Raw genomic sequence first — 22,810 nt, 5'->3', positions numbered from 1 at the left:
GTATTCTGTTGTGTTTTTTTTTTTTTTTTTAAATTTATTTATTTTTATTGTGAGACAAGTTTAGAGTTCAGTCCACCCTCTTATGTTGAATTCCAAACACTCCCTAAATGAGTTTGACAAAGCTGCTGCAGCGAGGCTTTCTGGAAACGCCTTTACAAACTTCAAATTTAACTTGGGACTCCTGACGGAAATGGTCACTTTATTGTCCAAATTTGCTAGTTGCTAGTTGTGGATCTCAGCAGTGCTCCGTCGGGATAGACGCGGGACTCTCTGTGATTCAGAGGATGAATTGGAATTGACACAAGCAACTGTGAATGAAAGGGGGATAGCTGCTGTCTGCCTTTCCTTTACAAAATAAAGCAGAAATCCAGACAACTTCCCTCTCCTTTCACAGGTTCTCACGCATCAGCTCGCACTTTCCTAAGCACACACGATGTTGCGTTGCACACATAAACACCATATGAAGCTATAGTTTTTTACATTAAATAGCAAAATCTGTTATCTCTATGAGAGTAAGTACCTCTTTATATTAAAGCAAGTTATGTAACATTTACTGAACGGTGTCCACTGTGCAAACAACTATCAATCATCAATCAAATGAGAGTATGACTATATAGCACTACACAGAGTCACGAGTCATGTAAAGTTTGTTAACCATACCAGACCAGACCAAGTAACGCTATAAATGGAAAACCCCTAACTTAATTGAATTGAGGAAGAGTGTGTTTTGTCGCCTATGAATTCATGAATTCAATGTTTCATTTCAACATGAGAGAATGTGTCACTTTTTTCTTCCCAAAGTTCAATAGTTTTACTTTCAGGGACAACAGCACTCAGTTTAAGCTTTTGCAAATAGCACAGACTTGATTTAGGAAGCTGCAGGTAGCAGATAGAGTGATGGGGAATTCTCAGCTGCAAACAGCTGAAGAGTTAGCAGAGCATTTTAAAGTCTTCCAGAAATCAGTCTTCAGAATATTGGTCAGCTACAAACAGCGCGCAGACTCTGTGCCCATTTGAAACTGCATTGTAAGTTTTGATTTGTGACAGAGAAGTGACCGAATTGGAATGAGAAAACATCAATAACGTGTCTCTCAATAAAGGAGGCTGTGATGCTCTCCTCTATGTCAGCCCCACGGATTTAAGCTGAAAGGACAGGGCTACTTTTGTGTTCGTTTTGCATTAAAGGGATAGTTTGGATTTTCTTGAACTGAGGTTGTATGAGGTACTGATCCTTAGTCAGTGTAGAAAACAGTCAGTGCACCCTGAGTTTGGAGAAGCAGACAGGTGTACTGCCAAGGAAGCTAAGCAATGTACTGCTGTGTTTGGGGTCAGCCACAAAATGTAGTCAATATCAATTTTTGTGTAAGCTACTAAGAATATTTTCACTAGTGTACTTTGCCATCAGTCAGTGCTTTCGGCCAGGGAACTGAAGCTGTTAAATCCCTCTCTTTGAAGCCACCAGACTCCACTGACAAAAACAGTGATTTAACATTGCAGAACACAGGAGTTGCTGGTCTACAGCTGACTTGTTTGGTAGTTTGTGTTATTGTGTGGCTTCGGTAAATTCAGATGAGCCCTTTAAAACACCAAAGTCACTCAGTGACACAAACAAACAAACTGATAAAGGCAGCAGTAGACCAGCAGTGAAAATATTCTAAATACTGTAAACCCAAACTGATTTTGTTTTTAGGTAGTTAACGTACATTTTGCTGCTGCGCCCATCCATAGTAGTCCATAGCTTCTGTTGCAGTACTCCTGCCCATTTCTCCAAACTGTGGGCATGTCGACCTCCATCTGCTGTAGGCAACACCCTGACCATGGATAAGTACCCTTATACAGCCCCACCTTAAAAGATCCAAACTATCCCTTTAAGTAATAAACAAAGCTACAGCTCTTAACACAAACTCTAAATTCATAGAATGAAGCATGTCCAATTAAAATGTGTAGTAGACACAAATACCATCTTTAATAGACGACTCTGAGACCAACATTAATTGTATTTTTAGGGGTTTGAAACCACTAAACACACTAGCACCTCTAGAATTATGTCTCTGCTGATGATCTGCATAACAGTATATGGTTATGGAAGTTGAAGAGTATTTGTATGTGAGCCGTGTGGAAGCAGCTGACACTAAAGAGAACCCCGGTGAAGGTAGAGTGATGTTCAGAGATTCCTGTTGCAACATTGGTAGAATCACATTGCTCTTCTCCTTCAAAGCCGACGCCAGTGTGCTTCTACTGTAATGTTGACTCCATCAACCATTCCGTTTACAGTCTGTTGCTCTCGTGCCTTTTTGTAATTTTTTCTCATCCTCATGGTAGTGTGTCCCGTAGTCTTCAGTACGGTATAGCTGTCACTTTGCTGTCACCTCCTGCCTCATCCCTGTCTTTGTGTAAAGCTGATTTTACACAGTTGTACTGTATGTTGATTTATAATCTCAAGGACGACTGTCAGAAATTGGTAAGTGGTTAAAACACCGAAGGTTGTTTTTTCCTCCCCTCGCACTTCACAAAAAGTAAGCCAGCATTTTTGATATCTGATATCAAAAGATGCTAATCCTGCAGTTCCAGATGCTGCTTCATGTCGCACACAACACAACAGTAACGCCGCTCCATGTGTCTACAGCGCTTCGATTTTACATTATCAATTAAGCCTCAGCCATGAAACCCACAGCCACATACGTATTTAGACCTTATTCCTGTTTTCCATCTGTCCTATTTCCCTCTCCATGTTTGCTCTGATATGCGTAGTAGTAAAGAACTAATATATTTCCAGCTTCAACGTCTTGTATTGGCTATCAATGTTCGTCCCCGCAGTATTCATTTTTTTCTGTCACTACATTGATTTCTTTGTCAGACTTTTTCAAAGTACCTCAAAGACGCAGTCCTCTCCATGAGGTCGTTAGCTGCCACAAACATGTGTCACCTTCCCTTTACAGATCTGGAACTCATCAAAAAGCTAAGGCTCATCCCTCTCCCTCCTCCTCCTCTCCCCTCTCCGCTAACATCCATGTGTCCTTTGTCATGAAATGTGGAGATGACGTTAACCTCTGTTGTCGGCATTGGCTGTCTTTGCTGCTCATTGACTTGTTCCTAGGACAAAATGAACTCCTCTGCTCACTTCTCTCATTCGTTTTGCAACCCCCCTCTTCTTCTCTTCAGCTACTATTGAAGCTATTGAGGCTGACGAAGGTAAATGGGTCTGGCTGCCCTCTTCTGTTGCTTTTCATGGCAATAGACAGGGGGTTTCCACTGGGTTTTCATCCATCTCGCTGGTGCTTGAATAGAGTGTGTTGGGTGTTTGGGCTAACAAAATGTGGCATAGTATTAACAGAGAAAAAAGAAGTAAGTAATTAGGAAATCCTGTGGTCACACACGTTTTAAAGGGGAACGGATTTCATAGCACAGATTTCAAAGATCGCACTGTGATTTTGAGTGAGAGCAAAGCAAATACTGCATATCATTTTGACCAGAATCTGCAGGTTATCCTTAATTATCATAAAAAGTGAAAATTTCTAGAAAGAAATCTACACATAGAGTTGTTCTAGTCTTAACAGCATGCTATTATAACACTACAGCTATACTCTGCCTCTCATTTTCAGAAGATTAAATATCACTTTTTATGCATCTTACAGGGAAAATGATGGGACAATCCAGGTTCAGGACAGAGATTGCACTTGAGAAAGTGCACATTCACACTCACATAATGTGGGAGGTGTAAATAAATGGGTATCGTCAGGTTGTCTGGCAGCTGTAATTTGCTTTTTACCAGATATTAGAGACACCGGCTGGATCAACATACTGCATCCAGCAGAGCTAGACCACTACAGTATCTAGAATTCATACAGTGCTTTTCTATATGCAGCATCCCTAATGTCCTGCAGACTGCAGACACAGAAGCAATCAGCAGTTTTGTGTACAATAATAAAGCCTCAGTATACAGTCACTTAGAAGGTTACACTTGTTCTCTTATCTGAAGCTTTGTAAGTTAAGAGAGAGGGGGTCCGTTAAACAAACAGTGTTTAATTAAAGTCACTCAACACTGTAATTTAAGTGTGGCTAAGATAGTGCGGCCCCTGCTCTGCCCTCACACAATCCAGTGAAGTCTTGCTATGAAAGCTTACATGGTATTTCCCCTTTGAAACAACCGAAGCAGTTGTGCATTGTTGTTGCTGTTGTATTAATGTAATAATGCTGCAGTTTTCTTTAGAGTTGAATCTGAATTAATAGCGACAAACGCTCCACAGGAGGCTTTGGAATCCAAATTGGATTCTCCCCCAAATTTGTTTTATTTACATCGCCTTTGGCGCAAGAACAACCTCAACTGCGAGCTAAATAGTAGTTTGCCAGCTGCTATTTATGTTGGAATTGTCCAGTACTTCCTCTTTAGCCCCATTAGAGGACAGTCCATTGTAGTGTCGAGACACTTCTCTGCTTCTCTCTCCATGTGGATCCTCTGTGGCCCTGCTGTGTCGTGTTCTTTCCTGTGAGCTGCTAATAACCTGTGTCTGACCTGTGCTATGCAGCAACACAACTACGCTACCCATCATGCCCCCTTTTCCACGCTCCCCAATTTGTCGTCTAAAATTACATCCTAGTAAAGGGTCATCTTCTTTGCAATCATAGTTATCACCATTAAGATCCCCAGCCCTTTATGAAAGGTGGAAGTAACAAAATGGTGTAATTTTTGGAGTTAAAGCGGGCTGAAAGGACACTGGATCAAGCTGAATATTGGAGCAACAAGGCGACGCTTATGAACCCCACTGAATCGAATAAAACAGTGTCGAGCTGACAAATGTGATGCCATTTTATCAGCTTGGTTTTATTCACCTCAGTGGTTATTTCATAAACCAGCCGGTATTTTTTCTCCTCATTCCAATATTCAGTTCAATTGAATCTTGTTTGTATTTAACTCCGCTCGGTTGTGACCTCCACCCCTCATAACCTCCAGTGAACCCGTAATTGCTGCATGCTCCAAGCAGACTAAACAAGTCGTTAGCACCCCAAGTACCTCTGTAGTGTCTTTGTACGTGAGCTCAGTCTCAACGTGGTTCTATTTTGTGGAAGTGAATGTCTCAGTGGGCTCCACTCTAGTGTTTATTTCTCCCTCCCCTACTCCTTTTTTTTTGTCTCTTTGATCATTCTCCTTCTTCCCTTTTTGTCATTTTTTTTAATCTGTGACGTGACGGGGCGATCTGGATGTTTGGGGTCCTCAGGTGTTCTGGAATGTGCCTGAGTCAAGATATTCTTTATTAGCCATTTATATATTCTTTACCTTTTACAGAGTGCACACAGTGTTTAAGATTAACAAAGCAGCAGTACAAGATGACTGTTAGACGGTCCAGTGTCAGCGATTAAAGCGTAAATCGACGGCACAGTGAAAACCTGTTGACCCTGACGCCAGGGGTACCCTCTATAGATTTAGAAGGATTGTTTAATCCTTTTGTCTGTGTAGTTATATCATTTGAAACTCTGATAAATGGTGTTAATGTGTTGTCATTTCATAAAAATGAGTTTGATATCCTTTGATATTAATTGTTCATCTGTTACTAAACGCTAAACACTCAAAATGATGAATATGTAAACATGCTGTACAATATATGCTGCTGTTCTTAAAAAAAAAACACATTTATACAATTTTATCAACGGTTCAATAGCACAGATTTGTGTCACATCATACACTTGTATGTCCAGTTGAAGGAACTGGTGGGTATTTTGGGAAATGTGCTTGATTACTTCATTGCGCAGAGTTAGATGAGAAGATCGATACCTCTCTCAATTCTGTCTCTTCATTTAAGGCTACAGTCAGGGGTGGCTAGCTTAGCCCCGCTAATTTCCAGCAAAGAGTTAAAAAGACTTGTTACTCCGCCCTGCCAAGGCATAAAATAGTCCCACATTTAATTCCACATACGGTCCCAAAATTTGTTGTAATATGGATAAAACAACATAGTTCAGCATGTTAAATAGTGAGCTGTAGAGCTACGTTAGCTGTTTCCCCCTTTCCAATATTTATGCTAATTATGGCAAACTGATCTTCTCATCAAACTCCACCCAAGAAAGTGAATAAGCATATTTGCCAAAATGACAGACTGTTCCTTTAAAGTAAGGTCTGTAGGGCCCTGACACACCAAGCCGGTCAATCAGTGTCAGGTTGTTGGTGAGCATCTGTCGCTCTAGTTTTTGTGGTGTGTCCCGCGCTGCTGGGCACTAGTCGGCCCTTGTCAGCTTTATTCGACCAGTTTAGTGGCGTTTGGGACGGCAGAGCCCATCAGTGACAGAAATCACTGTGATTGGCAGTTCAGCTCAGTTCACAAGAAGAGAAACAGAAGTGAGGAAAGTAAACAAATGACTAAAGTCAAGAGGGCGTGACATTGAAACAAACTTATTCTATTAGGTAAGATTATTTTTAGCCATTGAGCTCTTTAGCAGAAAGAGTTAGTAACTGTGTTATTGTTAGCGTCACCGTAAACATCATTTGTTCTTTCAAAATGGGATTGTGTTGTTAATGTGCTAACTGGCTAACTAGCGTCTTAAATACGATCTGTTAGTCTAATGGTTTCCTTCTTTTAGTGACGTAAACATACTACTGCCACCTGCTGCTATGAAGTGTGTCCTCTAACACAGCCGCAGAACGTACGTGCTGGTTGGTGGCTGGCTGTAGTCTTCGCAGTGTGGTCAGGCAACATGAGGCAATGCAACACTCAGGCTTCATCACCGCAAGTTCTTTGATGTTGGTTTGGTGTGTCTGGGCCCTCAGGGATCAACATGATGCAGTTATCAGTAGTGTTAACAGGCCCCTCAGTTACTCATTTTTCATGGATGACTTGCAGTTTAGTAAGCCAGCAGCTCCGCAGATGCTGTCTGTATGTTGTCGTGTTCTCAGTTAAACAAGTTTTCTGTCACAACAATTCCATGAATCGAGACCAAACCAAAGATAAGCCAAATCTGGTGATGTGTGGGTGAATGTGAGCAAGTGTGACCCCCATTCTTACAATCATTTCATCTCTCCCCTCTAAAACCACTCCTGATTTCTCCCCTATTTTCCCTTTTTTTTTCTTGCATCTCAACAGCCATCAAAGGCTTCTCGCCCCAGCACAAGATCACCAGCTTCGAGGAGGCGAAGGGGCTGGATCGCATCAACGAGAGGATGCCGCCGCGGCGAGACGCCTTGCCCTCGGACGCCAGCCTCAACTCCCTCAACAAGGCCCTGTCCTCAGAGACCAACGGCACAGACGCCAAAGGAAGCACCAGCAGTGGCAGCAACATCCAGTGAAGGTCAGCAGCAGGCGCCACCTTGGCCGACGGGGCTGCCCTGCCCCCAGCCTCATCACGGCCCGCCACCGCAGAAAACGGGCAAAGGGTGAAAGAGTGGAGAGGAGGGGGAGTGTTGGAGAGTGGAGAGTGGAGGGGGGAGGCATCTATGGCTCACACTGGGGGGACATCTCACTTTCTAGTCTTTGGATATGCCTTCAAAATATTAGTTCATAGTCAAATCTGCTAAGTTATTGCCGGGTCACATTTCTGAATGGTCAGGCCTTTATCGCGCTTGACTCCCCACCACACCGCAGTATGTCAGAGAGAAAGAGAGCGATAGAGAGATCTTAAAGGTGATTTATTTTTTCTTTTATTTCTTGAAAGACCCTTGCTCATTTACACCGAAACGGAAAGTCGTGTAACTTCTTACTAACTATTGTACGTTTACAAAAATACAGCACTAAAAAGGACAGAACATGAGATAATGTTTTTAACGTATAAGGGTGTACAAACTAAATAAGGACTATTTATTGATAACTTTTTGTTTTGCTACTCTTATAAAATAGCTCTGAAATTAATTAGGCAGTCTTAAAAAGAATGTTGCAATGTTGTCGAAATGCCAAATAATGGAACGTTTTATGGTTTTGTACATATTATGCTTACCTCAGGTTCTTTTGGTGTGTGCTTTGACCTGATTTTTCTGTATAATGGCTAAATAACTCGGTAATGAATACCTATTTTCTTGAGTTTCATAACTGGAATTTACATTTACCTATCTATCATTTGCAAATATGTTTATTTTTTGTCTCTTTTGGAAGGGGTGGGGGGGTAGATTTATCGTGGCTTGCTGGAATTGAGTGTTAATTTTTTCTCTTTTTAAGTATTGCGAACAAAGTAAAAATAGAGAAACCTATATTGTGTAAAAAAAAAAAAAAAAAAAAGAATACAATAAAGTGTCTGCCTATGCATGTTTTATAAAAATCAAACAAAGGAAATAGAAAATCTGAATACCTTGGCTGTGGAGGCCTGTTTTGAAATATATTGCGCTTTAGTGAACATATACTGGAAACGTATACCTGCATACTTTCAATTAACACCATGATGCTCTATGCCTTCAACTTCTTTTTGTAATTGAAGCATTTAATTATCTAAGATGGATGAGAAATCATATTTTTAACCTGCGCTTGTAAGTGCACACAGTCCAATTATTAAGCATGTTTGACAATTCTTGTGAGGTGTGTGGTTACACGTGTAACTCAAAAATGCATGATTAGCTGTTTGTGTCATATAACAGGTAAAATCGGTTTTGTTCTGTTTTGTAAATGTGCCACAGAAAAGTGTAATTTGATTATTATTACTATTATTATTTGGAACTCTGCTTTGTATATCAGTTACAGGTTTGATACTGCTCAATACTTTAAGATGAAACGAAAAAAAAAAATACTTCAATCTTTTTTAAGAACTGCTTAAGTGCCCAAGTAATTCACTACACGACATGAAGCCTTGCTTTTGTAATTTAACTTCAAAACTGTTGGCAGATGAGGCATGCACTTGCAACTATGAAAAGTATTTTATATAACTGTTCAATAAAAATGTGCATGAAAATTCCAACTTGAAATGAAGCCGCTTCTCCTGTATGTGTGTGTGTGCGTGCGTGACTCAGGCTGTCCTACAGTCCTCCGCTACATGAATATGCAACCATGTAAAATAAAATCATCAAATAATAATACACAAAAGTCCTTCGGGCATTTTTTTTTTGTATCACAAGTTTATAAAGCTGTTAATAGAGCTACGTGATGGTTTGTGTTTTCCAACAAGATTACAGGAAATGCACTCGCCATTAGGCATAAGTCAAACCTGTGAGGAAACCAGGCACTAACAATAGAGTCACAATCTGAAAGTCACACCTCAGAGGTCGACAGGGGGACACATGCGTGAAAAGAGAGCTTTAAAATCCCTCCACATGCTCTATTCTATATGGAGCTGTCATCCATAACACTGCTGCGTGTTCAGTCTCTGTATTGAGTCTTGTTTTGCTCCAATGTCCTTGTCCAGTTCCTCTCAAGAATTTGGCATTGACTTGTAAGTATGTCAGTGGGAAATTGCTCCTTGGCAGTTCGGCAACAAAGGTGTTTCCTTTTCATCAACTTCAGTGACTTCTTTGATTAAACTACAGAGACTAAGCCAAGATCGTGTAAACATACCTGTGTACACAGACCAAGATCTGCTGCCTTCCTCCTTAATATGAGGATAAAATGTTGTATTTTTATGCGCAATATGTTTTTAGATTTGATTTTATGGGTGTAAACCTTTGAAATCTGGAGGGACATCACTTTTCTTGTGCTGCTTTCAGACACTTTTCACAAGTATTTAAACCTTTCAATCTTGCATAAATTGGTGCAATTTCTTTCTTAATTATAATTATTATTACATTTTAAAATGATGTTACAGAATTTTTAAGCACTCTTTCAGGTCATTTCCTTGTTTCGTCTTTGGTTGCTCATTGCCTTCTGCCCATGTTTCTAAATGAAATCAAGCCAATTTGCTCAGGTTTCAAATGGTTAAAAATGTATTTTAGGTCAGCTCTTTCTCCAAGAAATGTTAGAAATTAAACCTCCAGTTGTCAAGCACGAGTGGACAATCTATGCAGCTATCAGCAAACTCAAACCTTGCCTAGTGGTCCACTTAAATAAAATACTCCGACATTAACTTCGCTAAGCAGCCTGCATTTTCTTGCCCTTGGCCTCTGAAGTGTCTCTCTTTGGTCTCTTCAGCTGAAATCAAACACAATGCTCAAATGAAAGGAAGTAAACTCTGGCATCCTGTTTTTTCGAGAGGGCCAGAAAACAGAAGCTAGATTGTTGTAGCCTCAGAGGAATAATCTGAAGACCAGCGAACACAAAAACATTGTCAAAGTAAAAATAAGACTTGCACAAGATGTTCGGTGGTAGAAAACAACTCCTTGGTGTTGTGTCCTCTGCGTTAAGATGGTAACTGATAATCCTATGAAATGATAAGATGTTTTTGTCACACCATCTGCCTAACTCATAAATAGAAACTTGTCAGTGCAACAGTCTGCACTGTGACCCATCTAAGGTCATCTCCATGCTTTCTGGAAGCACTGTTACATAAACAATGAAGAATAGTAAAAGCGTCATGGCTGGTATTTGAGCAGCTCCCTTGGGCTGTCAAGACTTGGCTCCTTGTCATCTGTTCCAATCATTATTTAACAAAACAAACTGCCTTGGTCTTTTTTTACTCTGTTTTGTTGGTGCAGTTGGTATGACTCTAAAATGTAAGGGTGTGTGCGTGCATGTAATCAAGTGGTCCCTGCTTCTGAATCACTATCCCAATGTACTTTACATATTTTATATCTTATCATATAATTACTTACACATAGTTCTTGGATACCGTATTGTTTATTTAAAGCTCGATAACATCCTTCATCTGAATGATCCCAAATGAAATTGTTTTTGTACCAGTAAGTCCCAGTCTCCTCCCAACTGCTCAAGTGGTGTCAGAGCAGGAAAAAAATAAGAGATGGTTGTTGGGCAATGCATCCAAACACATTACTCAAAACTGAGATTCCAGTTACATGGACGTAGGTTTGCACCCACTGGCCTGAGCTTGCGCTGGTCTCCACAGCCACCCACTTTTACGTCATGAAGGGAAGCCAGTGTATTTCCTCCCCTTCTTTATCTAAAGGAAGTGCCAAAATAAGCATCAGCAGCGGAGCGCCCGAGCACCTTTTCCACTGGCCACTCAGTTGGAGTCTGAGGAAGAAGTCGGAGGAGTTTACGCCCGCTGAATCGCCATGAAGACCATCAGGCTTCTTGTCCTCGTCCTGTTAGCATCCGTCCATGTCTACACATCAGGTGGGGGAACCATTCAAACTGGTTTTGGTCTGGATATCCCAGAATCAGAGCTGAAGGCCCTTAAAAGTCTTCATCTCTCTTTAACATACATGAATTGTTTCAACCTTGTTTCTGTGCATTGTCTGTGCAGAGAGTATTCAAGCTACCTTTAGTTACTGATGTATGAAACTAATTCTGATTTAATATCTTACAGTTTCAAACATTTCCATAGTTAGAGTTTCCTGTCAAGTTGGTTTGCTGCATTGTGAAAAAATACATTTGAATTTTTGTGTTCGCAGCAGCAGTTGTTCTAATAATGGATAACGAAATACGTTTCACTTGTTCCTATGTAATTTAGTTTTGATTTGGTACGTGCAAAGATAAAGATCACAGTGTTGTTCAAAAGACACTTTGAACGGTACCTTGGAGACACCCACTCAGAGTGTGCTTCCGTCAATTTAGGCTGAGATAAGCTCCTAAATTATCCTTTGTAGTAGTTGGGGAAAAAAATATTATTCAGCCATATTTAGCCAAAGTGATGGTCAAACCTATTTTTATTATGAGCACAAGCTATCAAGCACAAATCGAAACCTAAGGAATGGAAAATGTAGTGACAAATGAGTGTCTCTTGGTTGAAGGAAAGGGAAAAAAAGGGTGGTTCTTGATTTGTTTGTTTTCCTTGTGCCGAGCCAAGAGAACCTTTATCTGTTCTGTGCTGGGCAGATAGGTGATCTAACAGCAGATAGCCAGTGGGAACAGAACTGCCCCCTCTCTCACAGAGACAACAGATCATTGTCCGGAGACTTAAACGTCCCAAATGGCAACAAATCGACTTCCAGCGTTTAGCAGTAAACATCTGGAGGAAACACCCTCGCCACTGCTCACCCTGCAGAGGCATTTTTACTTTAATGAGCTTTATTTTCCTCCACAGCACAGAAAGAGAAGCAACAAGGAGAAACTGAACATAGATTTCTCTTGAGCCTGACCTTTCAGCACTGACTTGCACTTGGACTTGCACCAGAGGACTGTAGACATGACTCGAGGCTGTGCTCACAGGACTTGAGATTTTAATTGACACTTGTACCGAAATACTTGAGACTTGAGTTGCCTTGAACTTGTCTCGAATGACTTGAAGGACTTGTGACTGACTGAAGTTTTGCTTCAGGCCTTCACTATCAAATTACGTCAAGGACTTGAGACTTCACAGGTGACTTGCCCCTAAATACATGGCATAAAGACTTGTCTCAGATTATTTACAGGACTTGTGACTTGACTTGAGACATGCTGCAAAATACCGGAGACTTGACTCTGACTTGTTTCCAATTAATCAGGACTAGTGACTCAATTTGGGACTTAGAAATACTTGAAGCTTGACTTGAAGACTTGTCTGTCTATACAGGACTTGAGAGTTGACTTGGACTTGTTTTCAGTTAATTAGGACAAATGCCTTGACTTGTGACTTGCTTAAAAATACTTAAAGCTTGACTTGAAGACCTGAAGACTTGACTTGGACGTGTTTCCAACTAATAGGATTTGTGGCTTGACTTGTAACTCACTCCAAAATAATTGAAGCTTGGCTGGAAGACTTGACTTGGACTTGTTTTCAGTAATTAGGACTAGTGCCTTGACTTGTGACTTGCTCAGAAATACTTAAAGCTTGACTTGAAAATTTTTCTCAAATGATTTATAGGACTTGAGATTTGACTGGAGCTGTTTTAAATGAATTATAGGACTTGTGACTTGACTTGTGACTTGCTCAGAAATACTTAAAGCTTGACTTGAAGACCTGTCTTGGATGGTTTACAGGACCTAAGAATTGACTTGGACTTGTGTCAAACAAATAATAGGATTTGTGGCTTGACTTGTAACACACTCCAAAATAATTGAAGCTTGGCTTGAAGACTTGTCTCAAATAAATTATAGAACTTGAGACTTGACTTGGACTTGTTTTCAAATAAATAGGACTAGTGCCTTGACTTGTGACTTGCTCTGAATACTTAAAGCTTGACCTGAATTTTTTTTTTTTGAATAATTTATAGGACTTGAGATTTTAGTGGACCTGTTTTAAATTAATTATAGGACGTGTGACTTGACTTGTGACTTGTTTCCAATAAATTATAAGAGTTGTGACTTGACTTGTAACTTACTCCGAAATAATTGAAGCTTGGCTTGAAGACTTGTCTCAAATAATTTATAGAACGTGAAACTTGACTAGGACTTGTTTTCAATTAATAGGGACTAGTGCCTTGACCAGTCCGCGACGCCAGGGATCAGCACGCCAGGGTGACTTGATCTGACAAACTTGGAACTTGGTTTTGACTTGTCTATAATGACATAGTACTTGAGGTTTGACTTGGATTTATCTGGAATTAACTTAAGTACTTGTGACTTGACTTGAGTCTTACACCAAAACACGTGAAACCTGACTTGGCCTTGTTTTGAAAGACTTAAAGTACTTGAACTTTATTTGGATATATTCCAAATAACATAAATAACACTGAGATTTTAGGACTGTAGACTTGACTTGAGATCTGCTCCAAATACTTGGGACTTGACTTGGACTTGTCCCCATAGTCTTGCAGATGAAGCCAGACAGAGCTGCAGGTGGTCAGCGCTTCAGCGACTGCTCTGGGAAGAAATATGTTGAATAAGATCATAACTGACAGCAGTGAAGACAGGATGCTCTGCTGCTCAGGTCAGGGGACAACAATAGTGTGTCTGGGACAGGATGCAGCTTCACACTGCCGCAGCGCTTCAAGCAGAGGATATCCACCTCAACACGCTGCGACCTCCACCACTATCTTGACTTCTCATCCTTAGTCTGACACTTGGAGCGAGGGCACGCCTTTCTCTCAGATGCTGGGCTTTAAAGTCGTGCCAAACAGGAATGATGCAAATATGCAACTGCGAACCTAAAATAGAGAGTCTGTCTGTCTGGGGAAATGTTTTACATAGACAAACTGATTCTAGTGTTTTCATGATGGATACATTATGGCTTCCTAGATAGCACATTCGTTTTTAATGTTGCGCTCTGACATCAGACTGTGAGGATGTAAGGCTGCATGGTGGTTAGTGACTGCAGTGACTGATTACTGATTTAATTTGTCACTAAAAAAACAGCTCTCAAATACATGTGTTTCTGCTTTTACAGATGAATCAGTTGAGTCAGGTGACAAAAAGGACCAACAATCCACAGCAGCACCAGCAGGCACAAAATTGTCACCGGGTAAGAAGAGCATTAAAGCAATAGTTTTACATTTTGGGAATTTTTTTGTTCTCCAATGGAGTGTAAGAGGAGAAGATCAAAAGCACTCACTTTTATTCAGACAAAGCCAGGCTAGCTGTTTCCCCCTGTTTCCAGTCTTCGTGCTAAGCTAAGCTTAGGTTCTGCTGGTTGCCTGGCAACTGCATTATACAGGGACACAAAAAAATCTTGTGAAACGTCAAATTGCTGTTTCGGTTGTTGTGTAAGGACACCTGAGAGACAGGCTGACATGTTAAATATTAAGGTAACTTACTGGTAGGCATATTTTGTTATCTTGGGACAAAGCCAGGCTAACTGTTTACCACTGTTTCCAGTCTTTGTGCTAAGCTAAGCTAAGCTAAGCTAAGCTAAGCTAACTAGCATCTCACTGTAGCTATATACTTAACAGACAGATACCTAGTAGGTGCTTCTCACAGTCAAAATGTGTAAGTTAAATACAGTTTAAGGCCACTGTCAGTAGCCGCTTAGCTTAGCTTAGCTTAGCACAAGACTGAAAATGGGGAAACTGCTGGCTTGGCTCAGTGTGAAAAAGACAAAATCCGCCTGCCAACAACTTTATTGCTCAGCTAACTAGCTTCTTGCTGGAGCATTATATTAAACAGACAGATACCTGGTAGGTGCTTCTCAAAGTCAAAATGTGTAAGTTAAATACAGTTTAAGGCCACTGTCAGTAGCCGCTTAGCTTGGCTTAGCTTAGTTTAGCTTAGCTTAGCTTAACACAAAGACTGGAAACAGGGGGAAACTGTTGGCTTGGCTCAATGTGAAAATGACAAAATCCACCTAGCAACAATTTTATTGCTAGTGCTTCTCCCAGTTAAAAATGCTTCTTTGGCAGGACCAAGGAAACTGTAAAAGAAAGAAAGGACATGATGTCAGTCACACCATTCAAATTTTGCATTGGAGCCAGAGTGTGATGCCAATCCCATTCTTCTCCTGTTATGACGAATAGAGCCATGATCTATTTGGAGACCAATAACAAGGAAAACAAACATACACATTTAGATAAAAAAAATGTCACTCAGTTTTTAATCTGGTGGAAGCATTTTTTTAAGTCAAAGGTCTAACAGCACAGATATGAGAGGTCAACGTGGGACTTGCTGTGCCCGCCCCCTAACTTCAATAGAAGTGGCTCCAAACTCTGGCCCCGATGCAAAATTCAAACGCTGTCACTGACATCATGTCATTTTCTTCGTCAGTAGTTTCCTTGGGTAGGATTGGGTGCTCTTCAACTACTTTGTTGAAATGAAGGGTGAAACTGAAATGGAGCATCAGTGTGCTGGAGACCATACTGTCGGTGGTTTTGCCAACTACGTGGGCAAGTGTGTAAAAAAAAAATAGGATTAATTACTTATGATACTCACACTTAAATGCATATTGCGCTGTTGGCGATGCCGTCGCTTCTCTGTCGTTCTGTGCCATTTTTAAAGACAAGCATGCCCAAGAACCAGCAATGCATCAGTACCTTACAGAAGTCAGAGCAAACATTAAATTAGATCTTGGTCTACATCCAATATGTGTGAAGTTTCAGCAACTGCATTGGCTCTTTCTCACCTCGAATTTGTTCAGAAACAGATCTTTACTGCTGAGCTAAATTAACGGAAAGTTTAGTAGCATATTTTTCTTGTTTTTAAATCAGGGGACAGGATCAACGTATCATGCATAAAGGATTGTGGGTGCTTTAAGAGTGCTGAGGACACACACAGGCATTCTTTAAAATTCTTTGAATGAGGGACTTGATCCTTGGTAAAATTTGAAGGACATTGGACCAGTCCTTTGGCGGGATCAGATGATATAGCATCGTTGAAATGCTACACCAGATCCTTCATTGACATTGAGAAGAACCGATAATATGAGAGTGGTATCAATCCTCTCATCTCTCCACCAGAAAGCAAGTCATTTTAACACATAGAAAAACTGAACTGTGGGAACTTAGGTGTGGAGTCTCGTTTTTCATCGTAGATTCCAAACTCTTCCTACCATTATCACTGTAGTAGTGAGAGTCTGCAAATGATCATAACCTGGATTCTGTAGAAACATGACTAGAGTTGGGTTCTGGTTATATATTTCTACAGATCTCAGCCAACCACATCAGTGTGTTTCTTTTTGTATATCACCAGCACCGGCAGCACCAGTAACCCCAACACCAGCACCACGCGCAGGGCCAACAGCAACACCAACAGCAGCAGCAGCAGCACCAACAGCAGCAGCACCAACAGCAGCAGCAGCAGCAGCAACAGCAGCAGCACCAACACACCCAGTTCTATCTCCCACTGCTGCTCCTGATGCCACCAGCAAATCTCCTGACAGTGAGTTTGCATGTAATTTTGGTTGACTGAGGATAAATAGAATAATGCTCCATACTCAGGGTCTTGTAGACTGAATTGGCCATGATCCTCTTTATTTTCCAGAAAAAACTAAGGCTCCAACACCTGCACCAAAGACTGCTTCACCTACAACAGCATCTAATGACCACAAGACTGTGACCGCTACATCTCTTGCCGGGATGGACATTGATAGTTAGACTTTATTTTAATTCATCTTACAATCCTTTAATTGGATCAGTGATGATCCACAGCTGTATATCACAATTTTAACAAATATTTTCTGTTGGACTTATGAATGAACAAGCATGTCAAAATGTGCACCATTGGGTCCATGTTAGAGAAATTCATTCATCTAACATCTGTCACGGAATTATGCCGTACATCCTTTTTGGAAGAGATATAATAATCAAAAGTTTTAGTAATACAAAATGTTGCAGATAAGGAGCAGGAGGTAATGTCTAAAATTAAACAAGAATATTAACATAAGATTTTTTTTCTTCTGTCTTAGCTTCGATAAATGACACTCTGAAACCAAGATCTCCTCAAACACATCACTATCCTGACCCAGGAAACTCCTCTGATAGCACGCCAGCTGTGTTGACTCCAGGTAAAAAGAAATTTTGAAATTGTACATCACCAGAAATAAGCAAGCTTTTGGACTATAAACTTTTAATTTTTTTTTTTACGAAACATGATTACAGTGTGTCAAACGTAATAAATGATGTCTTTTTCTGGCATGAGACCAAGGCATGACCATCATGATTTTTTAAGCAACTGTTTAAAGAACTGTTTTCAAAGCTGCATTTGAACTATTTTGAATTTTGTTAGGGCCTCATGAGACCATTGAAAAACCAGGTAAAGGTATGTAATGAAACAGCATCACTTTTTGTTTTCATAATTGTGTCAAAATCATCTCAAAAGTTGTTTTTAAACAAATTGAACATAGACTCAAATGAAGGTAGCACTATCTTTATTTTCTGCAGGTGCAACTACTCCTGCACCAGGTACAGTATATCATTGATACATTTTCCTTCTCCTTCTTATTTTTCTGCTTTGTATTTATACATTAAATAAAATATATTGCCAACATACTGACATATGATTCCAAAGCAAACATTATCTTTAGTTGATGCAATCACATTTGCAAGAAAATGTATATCTTAAAGTGCATCAGAACTTAAAGCTGGTTTCCTTAATGCATTTGTGATTAATAACTCCACAGTACTTCCATCTTGTACTGTTTTTGTGGCTTTATTCAAGTAAGAAATTATTCATTTCATTGTGACAGCATCACATCGAACCATGGCACCTCCAGGGATGCCACATGAGACTGAAAAGAATAAAGACAAGAGTGCTGGTAAGTTACACTGTACAACCACACTGTATATAAATAAGCTGCATGTTTCATACTGTTCAGTATAATGGAGCAGGAAGCTAATCAGCTAATCAAAAATGCATTAATTTAACAGGTTCTCCACCTGGCACTGAGGAAAAAGCACCCCCAAAATCAGGTAATGCACTAAACCAGGGATCCTCAGCCTGCTTTGTTAGGGGGGGACTTTGCGAAATGACAGGAGTTAATAAACAAGCATTTATTATAGTTATATAGTTAGAAATGTTCATTGAAGTGCTACATCAGTGGTCATTTGGGTAGACGTTAAAATTCAGAGACAAATCAGAGCTCACTGATGTTGATGACCGTCTCCTGAATATGTGACCCCCTTAGACAAAAGGCTGTGGTGGATTCTGTTGCCTGTTGTCCTGGTTGGAGCTGCTGCGGCCATTTTCCTCAGATTCAAATGCAAGAAGATCCACAATCACACAGGTACGTATGCAGGCAGGCTGTACCACACAGTGCATCTATATACTGTCAACTGTAGTGGCATATTGTTTGATTTTGAAATGATGAGATATTTTAGACACTGAATGAGATCAGCAGAAATAGAATAAGTCTCTCATCTTCTCTTCAACAGAAACCATTGACACTGGAACTGAGAAGTAAGTTTGAACCTTTTAGTAATGAGCTCTGGTTTAATGGTGTGTAAACAGCTACAGTATTCATCCCTTTGTCTCTCTAACTCTCCACAGCGCATCTTTCCAGAGCCGACCCGAGAGCACCAAAGATGGTGTCATGCTCCTCGGAGTGAAGTCATCAGGCGGGGAAGAAAATGGTGAGCTGCCCTTCCGTCTATTTCCTGCGAGAGCCGCTTCCAACTTCATTATGTTTGTGCATTCTTCCATCACTTGGTAAAGCTGTTTCTCCCAGACACAGACTCGCAATGATTGCAGGGAAGTTGCAGGCTTTTAATATCTCATTGTACTGTATGGGCTTTTGGGGCTTTGCTGGGCAACAGAAGGTGTTTCCTGTGATTTTGCCGCCCCCACCCTCGAACAAGCAGCAGGGCTTGAAAGATAGGGACTTCCTAACATAAACACAGATTATTTTGGACAGGAGCTATTGTGCAGTCAGTAAATGTCAATGTGGCCCAGACGCTGTCGGGCGTGTGCATGTTTGTTGGTGGGTTGAATGCATGTGCACATCCACGGGGGTGCACATGTGTCATACAAGGTTTGTACACAGACTCAGTATCCCTTCACCCCACCCATGAAAAAAAAAAAGCATTGGGCACTAAATGTCCTACCTTCCTTCCCATAAACAATCAGGCCTCGATGACTTGGCTGCGAGATTCACAGGGAAATGGAGTCATGCTTTAGGAATTCTGCCGAGGAAGAACGTGTTTATGTTGTTACAGACGACTGGATTTCTTTGGATTGTAGCTTTATAAATTCTTATCTGACTGCAAAACTTGTTATTCGTATATGCCACACTCCACACAGACAAACTTTATAATCCCACATGCAAAGCTCATCAACAAAAACTACTCTTTTTTTACTAACTTAATGAACTTGAAAAGTCCAAATCAGCAAGTACTACCATAAAAATGAGTCGTCCTAACCGTCCTAACTTTAATATAATGTAATGATTCATTACATTTATAGACAGTTTGGCCTCAGGAAAGTTTACAAACGGTTTCAGATAACCTTTTGGTTAGTGATGGAATGTGACTCTGTATGTTTACTCAACAGTTCACCCCTGCTATTTATCAATCTAGATTGCTTTGGTGTGAGTTGCTGAGTGTTGGAGCTATCAGCCGTAGACATGTCTGCCTTCTCTGGAATATAAGGGTTGAAGGCAAGGCGCACAAAGCGTATGAAAGATTTTCTTTCTACCAAACTACACCCAGCAACCGAATCACTGCGCAGAAGAAAGTGTGCATCTAATGCTAGCATACTTAGCATCACTGAGCTAGCTAGCGTTATCAATATTTAGATCTTGCGCTGCCACAAGCACGAGCCACTCGTCCATGAGTAAGCATGCTTCCTTCTGGGCAGTGATACAGTAAGTGGGTGTGGTTTAGTAGAGGGAAAATAGTTCCCACATGAATCTGCTCACAACAAAGTCTGTGGATTATCTTTGGGGGTTGTATTTTTGATGTATGAAAGGCGCTATATAAATAAAGTTTGATTGATTGATTGATTGATTGATTGATTGATTGATTGATTGATTGATTGATTGATTGATGGATGATTGATAAGTAACCAGGTCATGATTCTGGAAAGAGACATTGATGTCGAGTTTTTAAAATGTATGTTTTGGCACTTTAAGCACTACAAGCTGAGTGCCATCTAGTTCCATTATATTGGAGAGAAGGCAGACATCTCTACGGCTGATATCTCAGCAACTCACACTGAAACAATCTAGATTGGTAAATAGTGCTACAGGTAAGGGGAAAAATATGTAATTTTGATTTTGGTGAACTGTCCCTTTAAGTCCTCCTTAATTTTCATCATATTTCTACAAATTCTTTATTGTATTTTGTGAGAAACCGACTTAAGTGAACATCAGTTAGCTGAAATTCTTCATTTCTTGATTTTGGATTTTGGGGTAAACTGTCCCTTTAAATACAAATGGTAGCCTACTTGCACTGTACATGAGCCTTTTCTTTTCATGCCACTCTGTACTTCTAGTCCACTACATTTATCTGCTAGCTTTAGTTACTTTAGAAATGAAGATTTTTGAACACAAAACATATGACAAGTTCATCAAACACACTATTTTCTTAGAAGAAGAAACAACTCCCAAATTGTTTATACAAGTGCAACTGAAACCATTAGTCGATTAATCAATTAGTCGACTAACAGAAAACTAATTAGCAACTGTTTCTATCAAGTCATTTTTCATGTAAAACATTTCAACTTGAAAATTTGCTGCTTTTCCTTTTTATTATTTTTAAATTCTATATTGGAGACATTTTTCTTTACTTTTAATGCCTTAAATACATTTTCCTGATTACATACTTTTACTTTAGTATTTATTATATACATTTTCAATGCAGGCCTTTTATTTGTAACAGTGTTTCTACAGTTGCATTGTTAGTTTTACTTAAGAAAAGGACCAGAGCACTTCCTGCACCACTGGAGAAGGAGGAAACAACAGGTACCAACTCCTAACCATGGTGACATAACATCCTCCACTGCATGCAGTCAGTGCAGCACTGCCGTCTAGTGTTGCCTTGACAAAAAGGCACACATGATCATCTCAAAACACAATTCAGATTTTCATCTTGATCAGTTTTCAGGTTGGATCAAGGTCTCTTTTTCATCGCACAGATGTGGTTTTATCTTAGCATGGTTTTATCACTTGTCTCTGTTTTTATGTGTTTCAGCTGCTGCCAGATAAAAAAGAAGGGCGTCGAGATGGGCCAGTGGATGACTCACACCTGCCTCCCACACGCTGATGGTCTGGAGGAACTGTTTAGATGTTTGATTTTTTTTTTTAAATATTTCTCTTGTGAATGTTGTGAAAAATTTGGTGAAGCAGAAAAGTATGTTTGATTCTGTACGCTGAGAGCAGTTTTATAAGGCAGGGTTTGCGACTGTGATCATAAATCTCAGGAGGAAGTGAACTTATTTTCAACCACAACTGACTTAATATAGTAAATCTTTGAATAGATAGCACAGGTGAAATACTGTAAGCAGATTAATAGTTGCCTTTGGAATATATGAAATGAAAACTTAATTTAGCCATCCTTTTATATCAGTTTATTCTCGACCAGGACCAACCTGAGTAGCTCATCTCTGTCTACATGTTAGGCCACAACACGTTTCCTGTACAGTGCACTGACCTCAGATCCATCGCATATTTGATGTAATAAATCACTTCATTTCATAGTTTCATAATTATCCATTGAGTGTGATGTCACCCAGCATTTAAGTGCCTTGAATATTTTGTAGATTTTGGTGTTGCTGTTGTTTTTTATTTCTTTTTGTGTGTGTAATTGAAATTTTGAAGATGGTATAAGAACAGACTCTTTTGAGGTGTACTCCATTTTTACCTGTCACATATCTCAGTAAGCATTTCTTAAAGAGAGGTATTTAAACATTCCCCCAGGCTTCACCTGAAAATGCTTTAAAGCCTTCGGTCTTTCCTTGCGCGACAGTTACAGTGTACATTCACCGGTGTGTGCATAGCTACAGGAAGATTTGCAGTAATGGGGGTTTTTAAGATGTTTTTGTCAGTACATATAACATTCAAGCATGAGGAATAGATAAAGCAGATGCAGGAAACTGTATTTAGAGACACTGGAATTTTTTATGGCTGGACTTTGTTGCTCTCGACCTCAATTTCCTCAATAAATCACTGGAAATCAGTTTAAGTTGTGCAGCTTCAGTTTTTTAAATTTCATCTTAAACTTGTTTTTGTTTGTTTTTTGTTTGTCTGGTTTAATATGACATACATTCAGCAGCCACTTTATTAGGTACACCTTGCTAGTAATGGGTTGAACCCCTTTTGCCTTCAGAACTGCCCTCTTAGTGGCACAGATTCAACAAGGTGCTGGAAACATTCCATGATGCAAATCTCCCGTTCCACCACATCCCAAAGGTGCTCTATTGGATTGACCTCTGATGACTGTGGAGGCCATTGGAGTACAATGAACTCATTGTCATGTTCAAGAAACCAGTTTGAGATGATTTGAGCTTTGTGACATGGTGCGTTATCCTGTTGGAAGTAGCCATCAGAAGATGGGTACACTGTGGTCATAAAGGGATGG

The 22,810-nt window shown here is 40.1% G+C and overlaps 2 protein-coding genes across 3 annotated transcripts in view; both read left to right on the top strand.

Moving 5' to 3' along the window:
- The window catches only part of LOC126404087 (protein phosphatase 3 catalytic subunit alpha), a 77,658-nt gene extending 69,451 nt beyond the window's left edge, over positions 1-8,207 (top strand). For both annotated transcript variants that reach the window (XM_050067078.1, XM_050067077.1), the window contains one exon: positions 7,071-8,207. In XM_050067078.1, the coding sequence (XP_049923035.1) occupies positions 7,071-7,273 (203 nt within the window). In that variant the 3' untranslated portion in view covers positions 7,274-8,207. The remainder of the gene's footprint in view (positions 1-7,070) is intronic.
- Positions 8,208-10,970: 2,763 nt separating this feature from the next.
- LOC126404561 (uncharacterized) lies at positions 10,971-22,408 on the top strand. Its single transcript, XM_050067853.1, has 13 exons — positions 10,971-11,129; positions 14,260-14,334; positions 16,491-16,679; positions 16,782-16,889; positions 17,206-17,304; positions 17,526-17,558; positions 17,681-17,701; positions 17,986-18,054; positions 18,167-18,208; positions 18,424-18,522; positions 18,671-18,695; positions 18,786-18,868; positions 21,425-22,408. Exons 1-13 carry the CDS (start codon positions 11,069-11,071, stop codon positions 21,436-21,438), a joined length of 918 nt encoding a protein of 305 aa, XP_049923810.1. The 5' UTR covers positions 10,971-11,068; the 3' UTR covers positions 21,439-22,408.
- Positions 22,409-22,810: the final 402 nt, after the last annotated feature.

This window comes from Epinephelus moara, chromosome 17 (genome assembly GCF_006386435.1).
Source record: "Epinephelus moara isolate mb chromosome 17, YSFRI_EMoa_1.0, whole genome shotgun sequence".
Taxonomy (NCBI): domain Eukaryota; kingdom Metazoa; phylum Chordata; class Actinopteri; order Perciformes; family Serranidae; genus Epinephelus; species Epinephelus moara.
This window is presented reverse-complemented; position numbering and strand designations above follow the sequence as displayed.

Bases quoted from the DNA above. Each gene is read 5' to 3' on its own strand.
- LOC126404561 (XM_050067853.1), top strand. From the start codon at position 11,069: ATGAAGACCATCAGGCTTCTTGTCCTCGTCCTGTTAGCATCCGTCCAT. The intron at 17,305-17,525 runs GTAAAAAGAAAT...GAATTTTGTTAG, and splicing joins GCCAGCTGTGTTGACTCCAG to GGCCTCATGAGACCATTGAA. The intron at 18,523-18,670 runs GTACGTATGCAG...TCTCTTCAACAG, and splicing joins GAAGATCCACAATCACACAG to AAACCATTGACACTGGAACT.